Consider the following 19956-nt stretch of genomic DNA (forward strand, 5'->3'; position numbering starts at 1 on the left):
GTGCAGGATGGCAACTTCAAGCTCCAACTTCAAGCTCAAGGTACACTGACCTGGTAAAGAGATGGTGTTTGAGAAGAACAAACATCTCCTTTCCAGTCATTAAGAGTATGTTGCTGATATTTGTTTTTTCCAGCTCCAGTTACAAAGCATTTTTAAAATCTGCCAGATTTATGTAAATCACAAGTGTAAGCAGAATTGTGTAGTTAATTGTAATAAACTCTAGGAATGTTTAAATTTTTTGCATTAGGACATAATTCAAATTGGGTTAGAGTCCAGCAAATCACCATCCACCAAGAATTCCCTGTTTTCATGGTTTTAAGGCAGCCCATAAAATGAGAGATATTTCTATGGGTCACTTCAGCTGGGTGAGAGCTCTTGACAGTGGTAGAATTGTGAATTCAGAGATGTAGGAAGGTGAATTCAAGGATCTGTTTGATGATGCTGTGAGATACGGAAAGAAAAACTCAGCACAATGGGAATTTCCACACAGAGCAGGTTAAGAATTATAAAGTGTAAGAGGTCAGAAAGCAGAGGAGCTTCTGTTTCACTCACAGGGCAGGAGGTCAGGTACCTTTTGAAGGGATATTCAGTGACTGGGGACAAGCAGAACATCGTGGAAAGTGCTGAGGGAAGCTTGGCAAGGGGTGAATAAACTGGGGAGAGCTGCCACAGGAGCTGCAATTATGATTCGATTAAACGAAGACACGCTCCAACAAACAGCTCCTCTGCTGAATGGGGCTGTTGATCCAAGGCTGGAGATGAGACGGTGACGTTGGGGAGAGGAGAGGATTTCACCATGGAAATTGAAAATACTAATTTGGAGCCTGTGAGAGGGATATTGCTGCATGAACCTTCCCTTTCTCTTCCTCGGTGGTTAGGAGAAAGTGGCTGGAGGAGGACACTGAGCACACATTCAAAAGTCCAAGATTCCCCTATTTTTGACTGTCTCACGTGGCTCAACCCTGTGGACCCCCTGGGCTGGAATTGTTTGGCTTGCACTCTTGAAAACCAATAAAACACAAGTGCAGAGTGCATAACTGGTTCTGAAACCAGTTCTCTGTGTTACTTCTGGTCGTTGGCTACAGAAAATGTCCTCCCCAGAGCGTGTTTTCTCAGGTGTGGTGTCGGGGTGTGCGGTGGGAAGCGTCGCTCACTGGGATTGCCACAGGTCTCACCTCGGGTTCCATCGTCCCACAGCAGCTGTTTGGGAAGAAAGTCAAGTCTCAGTGGGAAAACCCAATGATTTTTTTTATGTGTAATACTACAAAACTCTCCCAACTCCCCAAAATAGTCCTACTAAGAGTGCTGTCACATCAGTGGGGTGGGATGTGCTCGGTCACTACAGCAACGCAATGGGATATAAAAAAAAAAATTAAAAAAAAAATGAAGGAGTATTTGTGTGTGTACTTTGTGTTTTGTTTTGATTTATTTTGAACACAGATTCCATGTGATGTTCTGCAGTGTTAGTATTCAGCTGCTAAAATATTCTGGAAGAGCTGTGCTCAGTGGGATGCTGTCACTCATCCTCTGTCAGGCTGTGGGACAGTTGAAGAGGTGACCAAAAGGCTGCTGCCAAGCTCTTCTTTCTCATTAAATGAGCTCTGTAAATGACATTGAGCAAAATAAAATTTGGCTGTGTTTCACCTCATTCAGATACGTTCTTGTTCATTCTTGATGGCTCGTGTTGGAGCTTTGCAATCCTTCTGCCAAAATCCTGTAGTTTTAGTTTTCATTCTGTAAGGAAAGTGATCTTCAGGTTTGAGTCTCACAAAATAAAATTTTGTGACAACAGAACAAAATAAAAATTGTGATCAATACTAATAAAGGGCAGAAGCCCTGTCTTCCTCTTGGAGAAAGTCTTACGGCAAATGTCTTGGGAATTTGGGATCTACTTCTGTCATGTGGAACTGGGCAATGTTGCTGATGGAGATGTGGACACCAACATTGAGTTTGTCAGCCTTTAGCATCAAATGAATTCTTAGGAGACTTTCCTATATATTGAAGGGATCAAGGCCAGAAGAATTAAAGACAATAAGACATCTAACTGATTTTATCTTCCTTAAAAGTGAAATATTAGAATTCAAAAGATATTATCAAGGTTTATTTTATATATATGTCATCTTTATGGGATAAATGCATATAAATGATTATTTTCTTTGTCAATAATAGCTCACAAGATACTGAACAGGTCTGGATTACGTGGCATGAAGTAACAGCTTCCCTGGCCTCTGGCTGGTTTCAGCTAATTTTAAGTTGAGACTTAAAATACAAAGGAAGTTTCAAGGGATGAGGAGGAGGCAGGTATTTTGCTGTTGGGCTCAGAAAACATAAATAACATGAGTCGAAGAACTGTAATTTCTTAGCCTGTAGTTCCCCCTCTGCAGTGCAGAAATATATGAATAAGACAGACTGAGATCATTAACTAATTTTTCACATTAGGGACTTATCATTTTGTCAGATATCATTTCCAGTCAGATTTCAGGTTTGATTCACAAAGTTGGTGGTGTTGATGCAGTGCCTTCCCGTCTGTGACTCCCTTGGTAACTGCAGAGTTCTTTTTTAAAGAAATGAGAATGATGCAAACTGCAGTGACTCGTGGGAAATGAGGATTTATTTAACTAACACATCCCAAAGTGAGCTGAGGAATCCTGAGCTGACGGTTTTCACATCTAGGCGTGTACACGGAGAACCAGTTTTTAGCCCTCGCCTTGTTACATTTTTAATGAGAGCAGTAATTCATTATTGATGGAGTGTTCAGCTGACAGGTGGGAGAGGGGAAGGTGGAGCTGTGTGTACCTGTGCAAAGCTGCTGCAAGCCAAGAGGAGGGAACAAAAGCCTCCGGTGACATTTCTGATGTCTCTTGGGAAACATTTCGGGTGATTTGCTGCGTGCTCGTGATGCCAGTGTCTAGACTGGAGATCTAAAACCATTCCTTATCTGGAGATCCACACAAGGGTTTCAAGGACCAGGGAATACTTGGGATTTTGCCTTCGGTTCTGGCACGACAGGAGTTAATGATCACGTGTGGTCTTGGTGTCATCAACTCAAGAATGTGTCTGGTGGAAGATGAAAGCTGTGGGACCAAAAAACACAGTGGCTCAGGCAACTTGATAAGTTTAGGTCATAAATATCAACCCAGCGGGGACTTTTTAGTGTTCCAGCAGGCAAAGTTTAATGGTTGAAACCCAAAATAGTCCATGTCCAAGCTATAGATTATATATGAGCTTAATGGGGCTGTTGGAAAGCAGCAGGACGCGATTTAGTGGAGTTGTGTCGTGTGTGAGAGCTGAGAGCCAGGAACTGCAGTGATCCCCAGCCTGAACCTTCAGATCCCAGCCAAGCAGACCTTTGGCAGACTCCATCCATTCCTTCAGGCTCCAGCATGACAGTGGCAGTTACTGCTTGTGTGGAAAAGGAATATTTGTGAGGAATACGATCCTTTTCATACTCCAGAAGTGAAGCTGATACTCTGGAAACGGTGCAGGTGACTTTATCTCTGTTCCTGGATAAAAGTGTGGATAGTGGAGCATCCCTGGGTTTGCTGAGGCAGAGTGTGTGTCCCTGCTGGGAACATCCCAGTTTCACACTGGTGTAATAGGACCAGAGCAATCCCAATCCTTTATCCCACTGGGATCCACCTGCTCCTTCTGGATTTTGAAGGGCACCAAGGATTTTGCTGTGGTTTAAAAGCACCTGGGTGAGAAGGTGATTTCAGAAGTGGTGAATGGTTTTTTTTTGTGGTTTGCAGATGACTCTGATTTTGTCAGCAGATGTTTGGGTCCTTTGTAGAGTTGTTCAGGTTCTCTTTGAGATCAAGTTGAGTCATATTTGAGTCCTTGGCCTGCATTTGGGCACCCATCTCATGTCTTAGCACTGCAGGACTTTGAAAGGCCAATCATTGGGTTGGGTTTGGTGTGGTTCCATTTGGTTTGGTTTTTTTCCTGGCTGGAAAGCCTTTCCCTATTTTGAAGCTTGACTAAGTGTTGATAAAACTGAGGGGTTAATCCTTCAAACTCTTGATTTTTCTATTTTTAAGATTTCTTGTCCATGCACAAGAGAAGAGCTTTCTATAATGACTCCCTTCACAGGGTCAAATTTCCTTTACATCCTCATCTTAAATCCAAATTGATTTAACTTAACCCACTTTTCCCTCCATTTTCTCTAATCCACTTCTTCACCAGATTTCATCTGTTTGGAAAACTCTGCATATTTTTTAGGGTAAGAATGAAACAATTGGAATTAAACTCCTGTAACTCTTGGATGCTCAGCCACAGTCCTAATTAAATCAGGTTGTGTGCCTGAATAGTAGTTTAGTTGTGCTGATGGTGCCTGAATGATTTAGTTACTAGAAAGTGTTCCTGAAATCCTCTCTTAAAACTTTCTATATCTGAGGTTCCTGTAACGTTTTCTTCCAGCACTGAATTCTCAGTTGAAATTTGGAGCATATCCAGAGAGGACAGTTCTGTAAAGGCTTAATTGGAGCTGCTTCTTCTTCTTCTTCTTCTTCTTCTTCTTCTTCTTCTTCTTCTTCTTCTTCTTCTTCTTCTTCTTCTTCTTCTTCTTCTTCTTCTTCTTCTTCTTCTTCTTCTTCGGAGGAGGAGGAGGAGGAGGAGGAGGAGGAGGAGGAGGAGAAGGAGGAGGAGGAGGAGGAGGAGGAGGAGGAGGAGGAAGAAGAGGAGGAGGAGGAGGAGGAGGAGGAAGATTGTAGGGACCAAGGAAGGAGTTGGCAGAGTGAAGTTGTTGCTGTGATTCATCCCTGGTGTCTCTGCAGTGCCTCTCCTGCCCTCTCAGTTCCACTTTTGCTGGGTTTTAGCACCATGAGATGGGTGAACCCCTGGTGCATCCTTGAGTGCCAGAAACTTCCCTTAAAAATGGTGTTTGAGAGATGAGAACTCTCATTTCCAGGTTCAGGTCAGACATGAGGAGGAATTTCTTCCTCGAAAGAATGGTCAGGCATTGAAAAGAGCTGCCCAGGGAGATTTGGAATCCCCATCCCTGGAGGTGTCCAGGGAATTTCTGGATGTGGCTCTCAGTGCTCTGGGCTGGGTGACAAAGTGGTGACAGTCACACGTTGGATGACCTTGGAGGGCTTTTCCAATCTCAGTGACTCTGTGATTGGCTGGTAGATGTTTTAAAGTCTGGAAAGGAACTGCCAGGAGCACTTCACAATTCCAACCTGGTTGGTGCTGTTCTAATTCTAAATCCAGATTATCCTCACCCACGTTGGTCTCAGCCTTGCATTATACTTGTATCAGACAACATCATATTTTTGTACAACCTGTAAGACTGTGAAGTGCCTTTGAATTATGATTAAATATATCTTAACTCTCTCATTTCAGGCTAGAAATCTTCATACAGGAGAACTGGCTGCTGTAAAAATAATCAAGTTAGAGCCTGGTAAGTTTGACATTCTTTCCTGTATTTTTGAATCGCATTTTCATTTTTTCCATGTGTTTATTTTCACCCACTGTGAAGTTCTAGACAAAAGAAGTGTTTGGGGTTGTTTTTTTTATATAGTTTCAGTGGTTAGATGACAGGAAGCCCTGCAGGATGTACCACTGCTCTTGGCTGTGTCATGCTCACTATTTCCTTGTTTGTTCTTATCTGCCTGATCAATCGTTGCATAAAGAGATGTTGCAATTACAACGTGTTGTTAGTACAAAGAGAAGATTAGGGACAGATGGTAAATTGTGAGCTCTGAGGCAGTGAGGAGCTGGTGGGCTGTGGGAGTTGAAAGGGGGAAGGGATTAGGCAGTGATCCTAACTCCCACCAGAGGTGCACTGGGAAAACCAGAGCCCTGTTTTTGGATGTGTCATCTTCTCTTTAAGCTGTGCTCAGGGAGGAGGATGGCTCCTACTGTCACTTCCCTGTGGAGTTTCTGCCACTCCTAAAAGCAGGAGACCCAGGGGATCTCTCTTGATGCCCAGGAGATTTGCTGAGCTGAAGTTTAATCTGAGTCCTGCACAGAGAGCTGAAATCTGAAATTGTGTCCTGAGTGGAAACCATAGAATCCTAGAATGGTTTATGCTGGAAGGGTCACAGAATCCCAGAGTGATTTGAGCTGGAAGAGAACTTAAAAACCATCCAGGGCTAAAGGGCCTGAGGGGAGAGTTCATTTTTATTTCTGGTTGGTTCTGTGCAGAAAAAGAAATGTGTTTAAAGGCTGAAGGTAGAAAAAGCAGGGGAGACTCGGGGGAGAACCACTGCCTTTGGGTGACTGTGACTGCTCAGTGCCCTTGGCAGAGCAGGCATGGGTTTATTAGGTGGACTGCAGTGATAAGGTTAATTAGGCAGTGGGAATCCCGCAAACCCTGAAATGCTTCTGTGGCCAGAGTTTGGGGCAGTGGGGCTGTGCAGAGCAAAACACTCTCCCCAGCAGGGCTGTGGTGAGGCAGAGCAGTGCTTTAGGGACAGAAAAAGGGCAGTAATAACCTACTGCTACCTAGGTGAGAAACTTCCTCCTGCACTCTGTCAGCTAATCCAAATGAAGTGTATCTGGTTTTATTCTGCATTTGAAGAACTGTTTTGGAAGCTGAAGTGAAGCAGAGGCCGAATCCTCTGTCCATAGAACTGAGGGAGGAGCAGAATTCTGCCTTTCCTGGATGCTGCTTTAAGCACTACAGTGATAAATGCAGGACTCTGGCCCCAGTTTTAATTAGCACTGATGACCATGTCTTCTGTTTAATTATATTGGTCTGATCACCACAGGGAAGTGATTTATTCTAGTTTGTTTTGTTTTGTTTTTTTAATTCGTTTTCTTTTAAACGTTGCCAACCTGATCTCCATCCATCGCATGTACACCCACAGCCTCTTGGCAGGGATCTTGCTGGGTGTTTGGTTTTTAAGGAGGATTCACAGCATTTATTTACTTATTTATTATTCCTTTTTAGTTCTCATGTTCAAAATACTACAGATGTTTAAAGAAATTAATAATTGGCTGCTACACGCTTGAATTTTCTGACTAATTTTAAGGGTTTTAAGTGGTTTTTGAAGACTGTAAATTGCAGGGCACTATCAATTCCTGGACCAGGTCAGGAGCTGTTGGAATTACCTGTGGTGGTTTCCTGGGAAGGGCAGCCCCTCCAGACACCAGCACAAGTTCCTCTCACACAGTAGGGCACAGCTGGAATAAAATTAACAATAAATTCGCTAAGTTAGTCAGTGGAAAAATAGGCTCCAGAAGATGAGGAGGCTCCTCCTCCTTTCATCTTCTGAAGAGGAGGATGTGTCTCATCGATGACAATTAATTAGCTGATGGAAAAATAAGAGCTCCAAACTCAACACTTGATTAATCCACAGACAGGGGAATTGGGAGCAAAAGACTCTGAAGCAGAGAATGGTCCAGAGGAGGTGAGGAATGTGTTGAATGAAAGCTGAAGGAACTGCACTCAATAAAATGGCAGGATTTGACGAGATTCAGGATATTGCTGTCATGGCAGGGGGGAATCCTGGTTTATTCCTGTTCCTCCCTCATCTCCTGCAGGTAGTGAGCGAGTACCCAAAGAGTCTCCAGCTGGAAACAGATCCCAGCATGGATCTGTATTTTATTTCATCAGCTCTTACCTTTGTCTCTTCTCCAGACAAAGAAAACAAACTCAGCTTCAAAGGTTGCTGTCATTAATTTATTTGAATTTGGGGCAGTTCTCTAGGTCTGCTCCCACAGTCACTTGGAGTCAAAATAATGTTTTTCCCTTTTTTTTATTTTTTTTTTTATTTTTTTGGCATAGACTTTGGAGAGCATTAGGCAAAAGTATTATGGCACGCTAATGACATTTCCCAGCATTCCCTGAGTACAAATGCTTCAAATAATTTGAGAGCCAATTCTATTTCAGAAACTAATCCAACTGTACTCAGCAGCGTAGCAGCCAAAACTGTCTGAAACACTAAAGCCTCTTCCTTCTATGGGTTTAGCAGATGAATTGAGAGGGGACTCAATACAAAGAGGGAATTATTTGCCAGTGGATTTTGCAGCCACGGAACTTTCTCCCTGGGAGAATATCATAAAAAATATTTTTAAATATGCTAATGTCTGTTTTAAATACTGCTGTCAGGATAAATAATGCCCTCTGTCACGTTCAGAACCTTCTGCGAGGTTACAGAAGAATCTCACCGCTGGGTTTGGTTGGGTTTTTTTGGTCCAATGATTGCATTTTCCATTTGAAATCCCAGAAATAGCCAGTTACCTATTTCAAGTTGGATCTTCAACTGGACACGGAGCCGTAGGAGGCAGAGTCATCCAGAGGTGTGAGGAGCTGTGCTCGGTGCATTCCAAGCCAGGTCTGCTTCATGAGGTGTGTGTTGAATCCTGTGCTTCAGCCAGCTCAGGAAGGAGATTTTCCACACAGGAGCACGGCCACGGGGCTGAGTCTGGCTCAGAAGGGGGTCTGGCCCCTCTGGACCACGAGAGCAGCACAGCACCTCCAGGGACTGGGACAAGGCAGCCGCATTTTCCATACAGCCAATTCCCTAAGGATGACATGAGCTATGGAGAAGAACCAGCCTGAGGCTGATTTAAACTAAGCCTGAGGCTGATTTAAACTAAGCCTGCTGGGCTTGAACTGCTGTTGGCAGCACCTGGGGTTGAAGAAATACGAAAATAACTTCTCATTACGGCACAAACCTTCCATGCCTCGTGCTGTGCAGCCTGGTTGGGTTTGGGATCGTGTCTGGGGCCGAGTGCCTGAGGTTCCAGGCGTTCAAAAGCCTGGAATGTGGCCTGTGTGTCCCATTCCATGTCCCATGTGGTGCTGCCACAGCCTCAAAGCAGCGTGGACTTCGAATCCAGAGTGCCAAACATTTTAATTACATTCAACTTGTTGAAATGGGGTCAGATTTTACTTTGCATCCTTATAGTGAATTTATAATCCACTGTTCCTCTTAAGAAATGTGTGGATCCAGAGCAGGATCCAGGTAGTGTGAGTTTTCACTTAAAACAGTTTCTGGGATGGGGAAAGTCGACAGAAGAGGTTGTGGTGGGGGAAGGAAGTGCTACAAGTAGGGAAGGAGCTGGAAAGCCACACATTTTAGTTGGAAAGTAATGCAGAGTGTGACACTTGGGGTGAATTAGGAGAATAAATCATTTGGCAAAAATACATCAAGAAAAATAGCAATAGTGAAGAGGGAGAGTGAAAATGAAAGACTGAGCTGTACAGCAGTGGGTAGGTAAGGCAAGGAGAGAGGAAAAGAAACTGCCAAGAGAGAGGAATCCCAAAATCCCTGAATGATTTGGGTTGGAAAGGACCTTAAAAATCATCCCAGTCCACCCCCTGCCATGGGAAGGGACACCTTCCACTGTCCCAGGTTGCTAAAAAGCTCTGTCCAACCTGACCTTGGATCCTCCAGGACTGGGACAGCCACAGCTTCTCTGGGCAATATCAATTAGATGTTTAGATGGCTGCTCATAAACTGGACCCAGGCAGGGCAGAAGAGAAAATCCACAGGGAAATTGTTCTGGTGATGGACCAGAACACTCCAAACTCTTGTGTGCTCCTTTCTGTGGAGCTCCTGGCAGCACATCACCCTCAGAAATGTTTTGTATCAGCAGAGAGATTATGAAGACCATCAGTGGTTAGCTGTTGGCAGCTCCATGCCCAGCAGGAAAATCTGCTGGTGGAAACATCACTGTTTCCAAATAGCTGCTTGGAATCAAGTTTCTTAAGTTTCAAGTTTGGGGAATTTAATTTTTTTCTGTCAGACTGCAGGTTTCCATGAATCCTGTGAAAAACAGTCTGGATAAAACAGCATATAAAAAAAATATATAGAAGATATGGATAAAACAGGATGAAGGATCCTGCATTTTGGGAAAGCCCTTTCATCAGCACAGCCTGAACCTGAAATAAGAAATGTTTGAGGAATGGTCCCAGGGTTGCAATGGTTTGACCCTGCTCTTTGTCCTTCAGCATCCCTTACAAGTGTCTCTCCAATCCTGCTGTTAATGTCATCTCATTTTTAAATGGCAAATGCTAACTATAGTATTAAAAATCTGTATTTATAGATTATAAATATATAAATTATAAATATATATTTATAATATATTATACTCTTTATTATATATATTATACTATATAATATATATTATGTATGATATTTAATAATATATATGTATATTTATAATCTGTAATTTTAACTATAGTATTAAAAATCTTCAATCTTCATTATAGTATTAAAAATCCCAGCTCAGGCTGCCTGGAGAGGTTTGGGAGTCACATCTCCATGTCCATCAGCGTGGTGGGTGAGGGAGTGGACAGGAGTGCTGCACCTTGAAGGTCTGGCCTCTTCCAATGTGCCTGTGTCCCACCCTCTGGTGACACTGGGATGTCTCTGAGTGCCATCACTTCTGTCCCTCCCTCTGCTCCCACACAGCACCAGCCCCGTGATGCAGCTCTGAAGTGATGCAGAATAAACCAATTTAAAACAAAACCGAGGAATTTCTCCCCCAATAAGTCACCTTTTGGATTCACAGCTCTTCCCAGCAATAGTTGTGACAAGTGATCCGGGGTCTTCTTGCAGGGTGGGACCACTCAGAGCACGTGAAAATATGTGCAGGAATAAAGTTGAGTAAAAACCATGAGGATCAGGAATGCCCAAAGGCCCAGGAATGCTGTGTGATAGGCACTGGAGCCATCAGAGCCTTCCCATGCTCTCCACGTGCTCTCCATTCAGGAAAACTCGGCAGGATATCTCTACATTCCAGCTCTGCATAGAATTATAGAATCACAGAATGGTTTGGGTGTGAAAGGACCTTAAATCCCATCCCATCCCACCCCTGCCATGGCAGGGACACCTCCCACTATCCCAGGCTGCTCCAAGCCCCATCCAGCCTGGCCTTGGGCACTCACAGGGATCCAGGGGCAGCCACAGCTTCTCTGGGCACCCTGTGCCAGGGCCTCTCACCCTGACAGCCAGGAATTCCCAATTCCCAATCTCCCATCCATCCCTGCCCTCTGGCACTGGGAGCCATTCCCTGTGTCCTGTCCCTCCATCCCTTGTCCCCAGTCCCTCTCCAGCTCTCCTGGAGCCCCTTCAGGCCCTGCAAGGGGCTCTGAGCTCTCCCTGGATCCTTCTCCTCTTCAGGTGAACATTCCCAGCTCTCCCAGCCTCTCACATGGATGAGCTCTGCAGGTAGAATAATTCACAGCTCTTGATGTGCCACCAGTTTCCTCTGTGATCTCCCATTTAAAAACAGATTTATCATGAATAAATGATTCAGGACAGCAGGAACCCACAGCCCTTACCTTGCTCAGCTTCTGGGATGGGCTCAGATCCCACCCCACGACAGGGCTGTGGGTTCCTGCAGTCCCCTCCCTGCCAGCTGGGGACAAGCAGAATAATCTGTCCAAGGAGAATATTCCATTGTGTCCCTCTCTGCAGAGATAAAATTCCACAAAAACTGAGGAAGCTGCAGTGACTCAATCCCTGCTCATGGGCCTTGCAGCATTCCCCTGATGGATGTTCCTGCCTGGTGTGCCACACTTCCCAAAACTGCCAACATGTGAGCAGGCAAAACCCAATTTTCCCAATTCCCTGTTACCATTAAATCCCTGACAGCTAAAACAGATCTCTTTGTATGGATATTTTGTCACCTTTGGTCTAATTATTTTTATCTTGCTGTCTCCCTCTCATTGAAGTATTTTCTACAAATTCTGTCTGTTTTTTTCCCTGCTATCCAAGGATATTTAATTTTTGCCCTATTCCAGCATCTCTTGCCAAGATTAATACTCCAGCTGCCTGGAAATTCTGAATTGGTTTGTTTTGTATTCATTCTTGTCATCTTTGAGCAGCTATACATCTTCTCTCCTATCTCTGTGTCTCATCTTTCAGAATAATTTCCTCCATATTTTTGCCAAACTTTTCTCATGGATAACTTCTTTCCATGAGTTTGCTACTTCTGAATCTGCTCCCTTTCTTCTTTCTCTTCCAAACCCTTTTTTTTCCCCCTTTCTCTGTAAGTAACCCTCATTTCTTGCATGAATTCTTCATTTATGAATAGTAAACCACAAGATCATCTTTGCTGTCTCCCTCTGCTACAGCCAGGATCATTCCAAGTCATTCCTGGTGGGTTTTTGTTGACCATTTTCTTCTTTTTTTATTTCATTTGTTGGAAATTTCACAGATTCCCATCCCTGATATTACTCCAGTAGGAAAACCTTTTCATCTGTACAGGGAATGTAGGTTAAGGCAATTTAATCCCATTGCTAATTGTCCTATTACAAAACTGGAGACAGATTATCCCTTCTCCCCACTTCCTTGCTATATTTTATATGCATGGAGGTTGTTATCTTTTCACTGTCAGACCTTTTCTAGCCCAAATCTCTGCATTCCCTTAATTTTTCCCCCATTAGTCACAGTTCCTAGAACTGCTTGGCTGGTGCCCCACGCTCAGAAGCGCAATCCACGTGCAGTTTCAGCTTTTTTTCCAAGGTTTTGCTGTTTTGGGGATGCTTGGGGATGATTTTCACATGGGTCAGGATTCAGCTGTGCTGAAAGGCTGCAGCTGATGTTTCAAGGATTCTTTGATTTGAAGAGGCCACCGGGATTTGGCACTGGACAACGGGGAGTGGAGAAAGATGGAATTTTTTCAGTATGGGGTGGGAAGATTTTGCTTTCAACATTGTTTAGATTTGACTTTCTTGAAAATACTTGAGTAGTTTGAAAATGCTCCAGTTGTTGTCTGTGAGAATTCAACGATTTCCGTGAGGAAGTTTTGTTGGAGAAATGGGAGGAATGAATCCACGAGGTTTAAACTCGAATTAAAGAATCTTATAAAAATGAATGAGAGGGACTTTGAACAAGGGGGAATGGCTTTAAACTGGGAGAGGGTAGATTTAGGTTGGCTATTGGGAAGGAATTCCTGGCTGGGAGGGTGGGAAGCCCTGGCACAGGGTGCCCAGAGCAGCTGGGGCTGCCCCTGGATCCCTGGAAGTGTCCAAGGCCAGGTTGGACAGGGCTTGGAGCAGCCTGGGATAGGGAAAGGTGTCCCTGGGCATGGCAGGAGCTGGAATGGGATGGAATTTAAGTTCCCTTCCAACCAACCCATTCCATGCTTCTCTAAACTCGGGAATCCTTCACTCACAGTGATCATTTATAAGCAGGATGTGTGAATCCAAGCAAAGTTGTAGCTGCAAGGTAACCCCTAAACCAAGCCCAGTGTGAAATTTGTGCTAAATTTATGGAAGTTGTGTTGCCTTTTCGCTTTTTCATTGGTTAAAAAAATACTACTGGTGTTTATAAAAAGCCTCTTGACATTTGAAACTTCTCTACTACTGTTTTCCTGCCCCAGTGAAGTGTTCCTCCATATAATGCAACGTCAAGAAGCCCTTGAGGATTTACTTAAATCAGTCAGGGGTGGATTCTTGTGAGTGGGTTCCCTTTTACCTTTGTATTTTGTAGTTATTTTCTTCAATAAAAGCCTGGCAGTCACTGAGACATAAAGGTTGTGATAATTTATTTTATACCACACTGGTACTTTTGCCAGTGACACTGTTCTCAGGGAAGCTGCCTCAAAGCTCAGCAAATATAAACATCTATTTTAAAAGAGCTTATTAAAAAATATTAGCTGTGCTGCTACTTAAATAAACACATGAAGAATTCAATTTACAGCAGAGCTTGAGTCCTCTTGGACTTGTCAAAATCATCTAAATTAAAGGGAACAGGATAAAGCAGTTTGTGTTTTCTGGGTTGGACATCCCTGACTTTAATATAGGAGGGAATTTTACTGAGGAAACTTTAAACAAAAGTAAACATCCCAGAATAATTTGGGTTGCAAGAGACATTAAAGCTCATTCCATTCCAGATCCTGCCATGCCCAGGGACACCTTCCACCATCCCAGGTTTCTCCAAGCCTTGTCCAGCCTGGCCTTGGACACTCCCAGGGATCCAGGGGCAGCCACAGTTGTGAGCCAGCTCACAATCCTCCCAGGGAAGAATTTCATCCTCATATTCCATTTAAATATCCCTTTCTTCAGCTTAAAGCCATTCCCCTTTGTACTTCCATGCCAAAGGATGAATAAAGTTAATAATATAGAAAATATGAAAGCAGAGCTGCCGGGTTTGAGTGCAGGATTCTGGGGAAAATTCTCTCAGGGGATTTATTATCTATAGAAATACAAATATAATTGCATCTCTGAAATAATGGCTTTTTTAATTTATAAAAAATTACCCTTTTATGTTAAAGTGTCAGAAACATACCCTACTCATAATGGATTTTTCAGTAGATCCTTTTTTTTTTCTGAAAAAAAAAAAGATATTTAGGATGTGCCAATGAGGCAGCTCTGAGTCAACTCCATCCAGGTCCCTTGGGAATGAAATATTCCTCATAATCACCCTGTGGAATGTGGGCTCCACTTTTCCAGCCTTTCTGGAATTAGCTTCCAACAATCCTCCTGTTTGGAGCAGCTGGATGGAAATCAAGATTGAAAAGTGAATTTTGAATTTATTCCTTCCCTGGATCCCTGTGCTGCTTTCCCAGAGCTCTCTGAACTCATGGATCACTCTCAGGCCAGCCCTGCTCTGTGGATCTTCAAGGAATATTTCTCACAGTATTTCTCACAATATTTCTCACAATATTTCTCACAAATAAGCCTCACAAAAGCAAAGAGCAAGGAATTCAGCTGAGGATGATGGGCTCAGAAGGGCTTGGCCGGGATCCAGGCCCTTGGCATGTTTTCCCAAATTTCTTTACATCCCTCCAGACCTCTCTGAAGGTTCAGCAGTTCCTGATGTAACCCTGGCTGTTTCCTGTTTTTCAGGAGATGACTTCTCACTGATACAGCAAGAGATCTATATGGTTAAAGAATGCAAACATTGCAACATAGTCGCCTATTTTGGGAGTTATCTCAGGTAAATCCCATTTTTTATATCAACATTCCTGCTGCTTCTCTCCTAAAACAGTCCCAGTCTGGTTTAGTCCTTGGATCCTCGTTAAATCTTCTTCCAGAGGTTGAATTGCTCTTGTTTTGTTGGTTTTTTTTTTTAAAGCCAACCCAATTTAAAAAACAAAAGTGACTAATATTTTGTTTTCTCTGCTGGCCAAAAGGCTGGAATATTTTTATCACTAGGAACAGAAAGAAATTTTTCCCTTGGAGACTCTTGCAACATATCCAGTCCTACTCACACATTTATCAGTTCTAATAGAAAAGCAGCTCGTTTTTTTTTCTCAAGAGCAGAATTGCCTTTGGATATTTTATTTAATTAGAGTTGTCTGAGCTATGAAAATATGGCTGGGGAGTTAAAAATCCGAGCTGCTGATTTTTCATTTTTCACAGTTCTGGTTAAAAATAGAGGCAGAACCAAGGTGGTGTCAGCTCACTGCACCTTCCATTAAAGATTATACAGGAAATCAGGGAATATTCTCCATTTCTGTGGAATTCTGCCATTTATCCATTGGCTCTGTGGAAATATAAATCTGCAATTTGCCTGTTTTTTTTTTTTTTCTACGAGATTTCATCTTTAGGTTTCTTGAAGGGGCTGCATTTAAATAATCCCTGCAGCCCAAATGGATTCAACTGGAATTAAATGGCTGAATTTCTAATTCCCCATTTTGGAGGGCGTGAAGAGGTTTTTTTTAGATATAATGAGGTAATTTGAATTTAAGACTGAAACACCGAGTTTAATTTGATATTTAATGTAATTATGCTAATAGCAGATAAATTTCAGTTAAAGCACCACCTTTGATGTTTGATAATGTTTAAATATTTCTCAGGGACTTTGCCATAAAATTTTTGTTTTAATTGGTGAAAATATATATATTGATAACATGAAAATTTATATTAACAACACAAGAATTAATAACAGTGTAACTGCTGTATCAGAATGTGTATTTTTAACAGAGAGTGATGAAGACTAATGGAAAATAATTAAAATAATGGTGATTAACTCTGTTCTGCATCCAGATCAATCATCTTCTGATGTCTGTGTTTTAATTTTGTTTTGGTAGCCGTGAGAAGCTGTGGATATGCATGGAATACTGTGGTGGGGGATCCCTCCAGGACATTTACCATGGTACTTGGACACTTATTTTCACTTTTTTTATTTTGGGAAGCTTTCTGCAAACAGAAAAATAAATAATAAACCTACAGGGAACAGTTGGCATTGCTGTGAGGGGTTTGTGGGGCATAAATGATGTTTTTTAGCTACAGTCAGTAGATTTTGAAAGCACTTTCCAGGTTAAAAAATTGATATTAAAATTGACATTTTAATATTGGCATAATATTAGAATAAATTTGGCATTGTATTATATTATATTATATTATATTATATTATATTATATTATATTATATTATATTATATTATATTTTGCTGTATTTTTCTATATATTATTATTATTATATAATATTATATGTTACTACATTATAGTATTATATAATATATAATATATAATATATAATATATTTATTCAAATATGTCAAAAATTATTGACATAATATTTGAATAAATATTTAACATTTTATGGCAGAACAGTTGGATATGGGCACTGTGCATGGGGTGAGGAAGCAATTTTCATTGGGAAATCTCAAAATTTTATCTTCAAAGGGGAAAAATTGCTCTTATTCCTGCCCCTGTGAAATATCATCTCACTCTTGTATTATTTTCCTCCCTGAAGTTTCATCTGGAGTTGTTGCTGCTGTAGAATAATTTATTTGAGTTGTTGGAAAAATATTGGCTCTGCCTTTAAATGATAACACTGATTTTTTGGATGCCTGAGCTCTTTCTGCTTTATTTTTCACCTATTTAATACAAGCCCTTTAAAACAATTCCAAGCCCCTCAGAGAGTCCCTGTTATGAAATGTTATTTATTTTATTATTTAGCAGAATAAAAGAATATTTTATTCCGCAAAAATATTAGCAGAAGTCACTTTTAAGTTTGCTGACAATACAGAATACTACAAAAATCACTGGTAAAATAATAATTAGATTCTGTGAAAACAGATTTTCTTCACACTATTGTCTTCTTTCATGGTGTTGTTAGGGTTGTTTTTTTTTTTACAGAAAGCCTTTCTGTAAAACAAGCAAACAAACCCCTCCTTTCAGCTCAGTGTACAATACAGATCATGTAAAACCAGCCTTTAACTTTGGCATGGACAAATCACTTTTTGGCTGCTTTACAATGTTAATTTATGTGCTCTATGTTGTAAAGTTAATTTTTGAATCTTTATTTCCAGTAACAGGACCTCTGTCAGAGTTGCAAATTGCTTATGTGTGCAGAGAAACCCTACAGGTAATGTACTTCTGCACAATAAAGTGTTTATTTTGTATAAATAGATATAGAAAATTAGTTCAGTTCCAGCACTTCTATTGGGAATCAAGCAGAAACTAATTAACCATGGTAATCTATTATTTTCCATACTGTAAATAAAATAAAAATGACCAAGAAATTCTAGTGTGATATAGTGCAAATATTTGCTTAAATTTTGAACTGCCTGCCCACCATGTAGAAGTAAATTTAATGATGTCTGGGGCTAAAATGCTGCAACCAGATAAATAAAATTCTCTTTCATTTTATGACTGTTGATAGCAAAGAAATACAAGATGAAGCATCCCTTATCTGCAAATCTCAAATGTCTTCACTTTCAAATAAAATAGAAAGAAAAAAATTAAATTTATTACATGGAACTGGCTTTGTAGGATGTTAACAAATGAATAATTCATTGTGTCTTTTATTTCCAGGGTCTTGCTTATTTACACATGAAGGGAAAAATGCACAGAGATATAAAGGTAACTTGGAACCTTGAGAAATTGATCTTACACTTCCAAGTACAGGCAAAATATTCCTGGTAAAGATTTTTAATTCTTTTTCTTTTAGGGTGCAAACATCCTCCTGACAGACCATGGAGATGTTAAATTGGGTGAGTTGCCTGAGCTTTGGAATTTGGAATTAATGGATTTAAAAGCTGTGTGGATGTGGCACTTGGGGACATGGGGAATGGCTGCACTCCAATAATGATTTATAATTTATAATTTTAAATTTATAATTTTAATAGCAATAACAATAATAATAATTTCAAGGTCTTTTCCAGCCTAAATTATTCCATGATTGTTTGGGGCAATAAAAGATGATAGAAGGTGATGACAAAGTGTGTATCCATGGCTAGGCTATGTAGGAGATGAGAAGTTTAGTATTCTATCAAGAAATTGTAGAGAATTTCATTATTCAACCACCCAGCCTTTAAACCTCCCAAATTTTCTTGGAATTTGCCAGGATGGCATTACCTGGATATCAGTTTTTACCCCTGGCCAGGATGGCAGTTGGATATATATAAATATATTTCTATCAAGAAATTATAGAGAATTTCATTATTCAACCACCCAGCCTTTAAACCTCCCAGATTTTCTTGGAATTTGCCAGGATGGCAGTTGTCCCTCAGAGTCTTCAAGGATCTCCTGTTTGGGAGAGCATCTCCAAAGCCTTGCAGATGTGGAAAAGTGGGAATGCTGTGCTGGGAAAGGAGAGCTGTCTAAAGAAGGAAAAAATAGGAATAAAACCTTGACACTGAGAGGAGATTCCACTCCCTAAATCAAATTTGGCTACATGGTGGTACCTGCCTTTTGCCTGGCTGGATTTTCCCAAGTTATCCTCCAGCTTTCATGCCACCAATCAATCAAACCAAAATGGATTTAAATGATTTTTGGCTCTGTAAGAGCAGCTGATGTGTGAGAGTTCAAGCAAGGGATGATTGACCCCTAGACAGAACCTCCAGTGCAGAGAACAGATGTCCCATCACAGTTCCTCCAGAAATAACACACAAAAAGTGCCTTTTCCAAGGCATGATGCTGTTTTTCCTCTTAAATTTCCTCTGCTTGATGTATTGTGAGATGGAAAAATGATCTAAGAGAGGAGCTGTGTGTAGAAAGAAAACTCTTCGATTTGGAGTGTCAGTGAAAAGACATTAATAATCCTATTATTAATCTTCGACTGTTTCCCTTAATTAATTTTTAATTTGGATGAGACACATGATTGTTCTTTCATAAAACAGGAAGACTGGGGTTTTATAACTGTGATTTCTAAGGCTCTGATGGTTTGATTTTATTTTCCAGCTGACTTTGGGGTAGCAGCAAAAATAACAGCCACTATTGCAAAGAGGAAATCCTTTATTGGCACCCCTTACTGGTAAGAAACCACTTTGATTGCTGTGCTGCAAAGCTGAGCCTGTATTTCTGCCAAAAATCCTCAAATACACACATATGGATATAGAAATTGCATAAATTCCCTTTCTTCCAAGTGAAATGCCCAAAGGGTAAAAATCTGGGAAGCACTGATTGGAGCTGATCTGTTGCTGGAAAAAAAGCTGCTTGATATTTGAGACAGTGTTTTAATATATTTAAATTTATAGTTATAGTTACATTTATATTTATATATATATTTTATATATTTCTATTTCTATTTCTATTTATTTGTTTCTCCCACTTTTATTTTTGCAGATTATTCTCCCTTTTTGGGGAGGATACCAATGGTTATTTAGTTTCTCAGCCTTACATTTTTAGTGGCTAAAATAGTGTCTTTCTGATTTCTGTGCAGAAAGGAAACCAGATTTTCAAACTTATCTTTTAATCATCTCTACTGATTAATGTCTGCACGGAGGCACCATTTAATATGCAAATAATCACTGTAAACCTTGTGCTGGATTAATATGGAAATTTAGTTTGGTTTGGGCATCACTGGGTTTTGGTGTTTTTGGGCAAACAACGGCTTTTAATTGTTGTTGCCCTGGAGAAGGAGGGCTGAGGGCATCTGTTCATTCACACATTTCCTGGGAATGCTGCTCCCAAAACACCTCTGGGTGCTTCCCAAGAATATCTCAGGGTGATTCCCTGTTGGGAATGGGGTGATCCAGAGGTGATCCAGATGCATCCCCTCTCCTAAGATGAGTATTTACATCCTCAAGGAGCTTTTGAGTACTTTGTGTCCCTACCTTGCTCTTTAATGTGACTTTTATTTGTGTTTTGTGTTTGTTTTTGT

General features: G+C 41.0%; 1 protein-coding gene across 1 annotated transcript in view; it reads left to right on the forward strand.

The window, feature by feature from the left end:
- The window catches only part of MAP4K5 (mitogen-activated protein kinase kinase kinase kinase 5), a 56697-nt gene that overhangs the window by 13791 nt on the left and 22950 nt on the right, over positions 1 to 19956 (forward strand). The window contains exons 2-8 of the mRNA XM_088057621.1: positions 5341 to 5398; positions 14750 to 14840; positions 15937 to 16001; positions 17162 to 17217; positions 17667 to 17714; positions 17803 to 17845; positions 19035 to 19107. Of these exons, the coding sequence (XP_087913747.1) occupies positions 5341 to 5398; positions 14750 to 14840; positions 15937 to 16001; positions 17162 to 17217; positions 17667 to 17714; positions 17803 to 17845; positions 19035 to 19107 (434 nt within the window). The remainder of the gene's footprint in view (positions 1 to 5340; positions 5399 to 14749; positions 14841 to 15936; positions 16002 to 17161; positions 17218 to 17666; positions 17715 to 17802; positions 17846 to 19034; positions 19108 to 19956) is intronic.

Source organism: Pseudopodoces humilis, chromosome 7 (genome assembly GCF_049639895.1).
Source record: "Pseudopodoces humilis isolate 2021_Gansu_Grassland_sample_001 chromosome 7, ASM4963989v1, whole genome shotgun sequence".
In the NCBI taxonomy this organism is placed as follows: Eukaryota; Metazoa; Chordata; class Aves; order Passeriformes; family Paridae; genus Pseudopodoces; species Pseudopodoces humilis.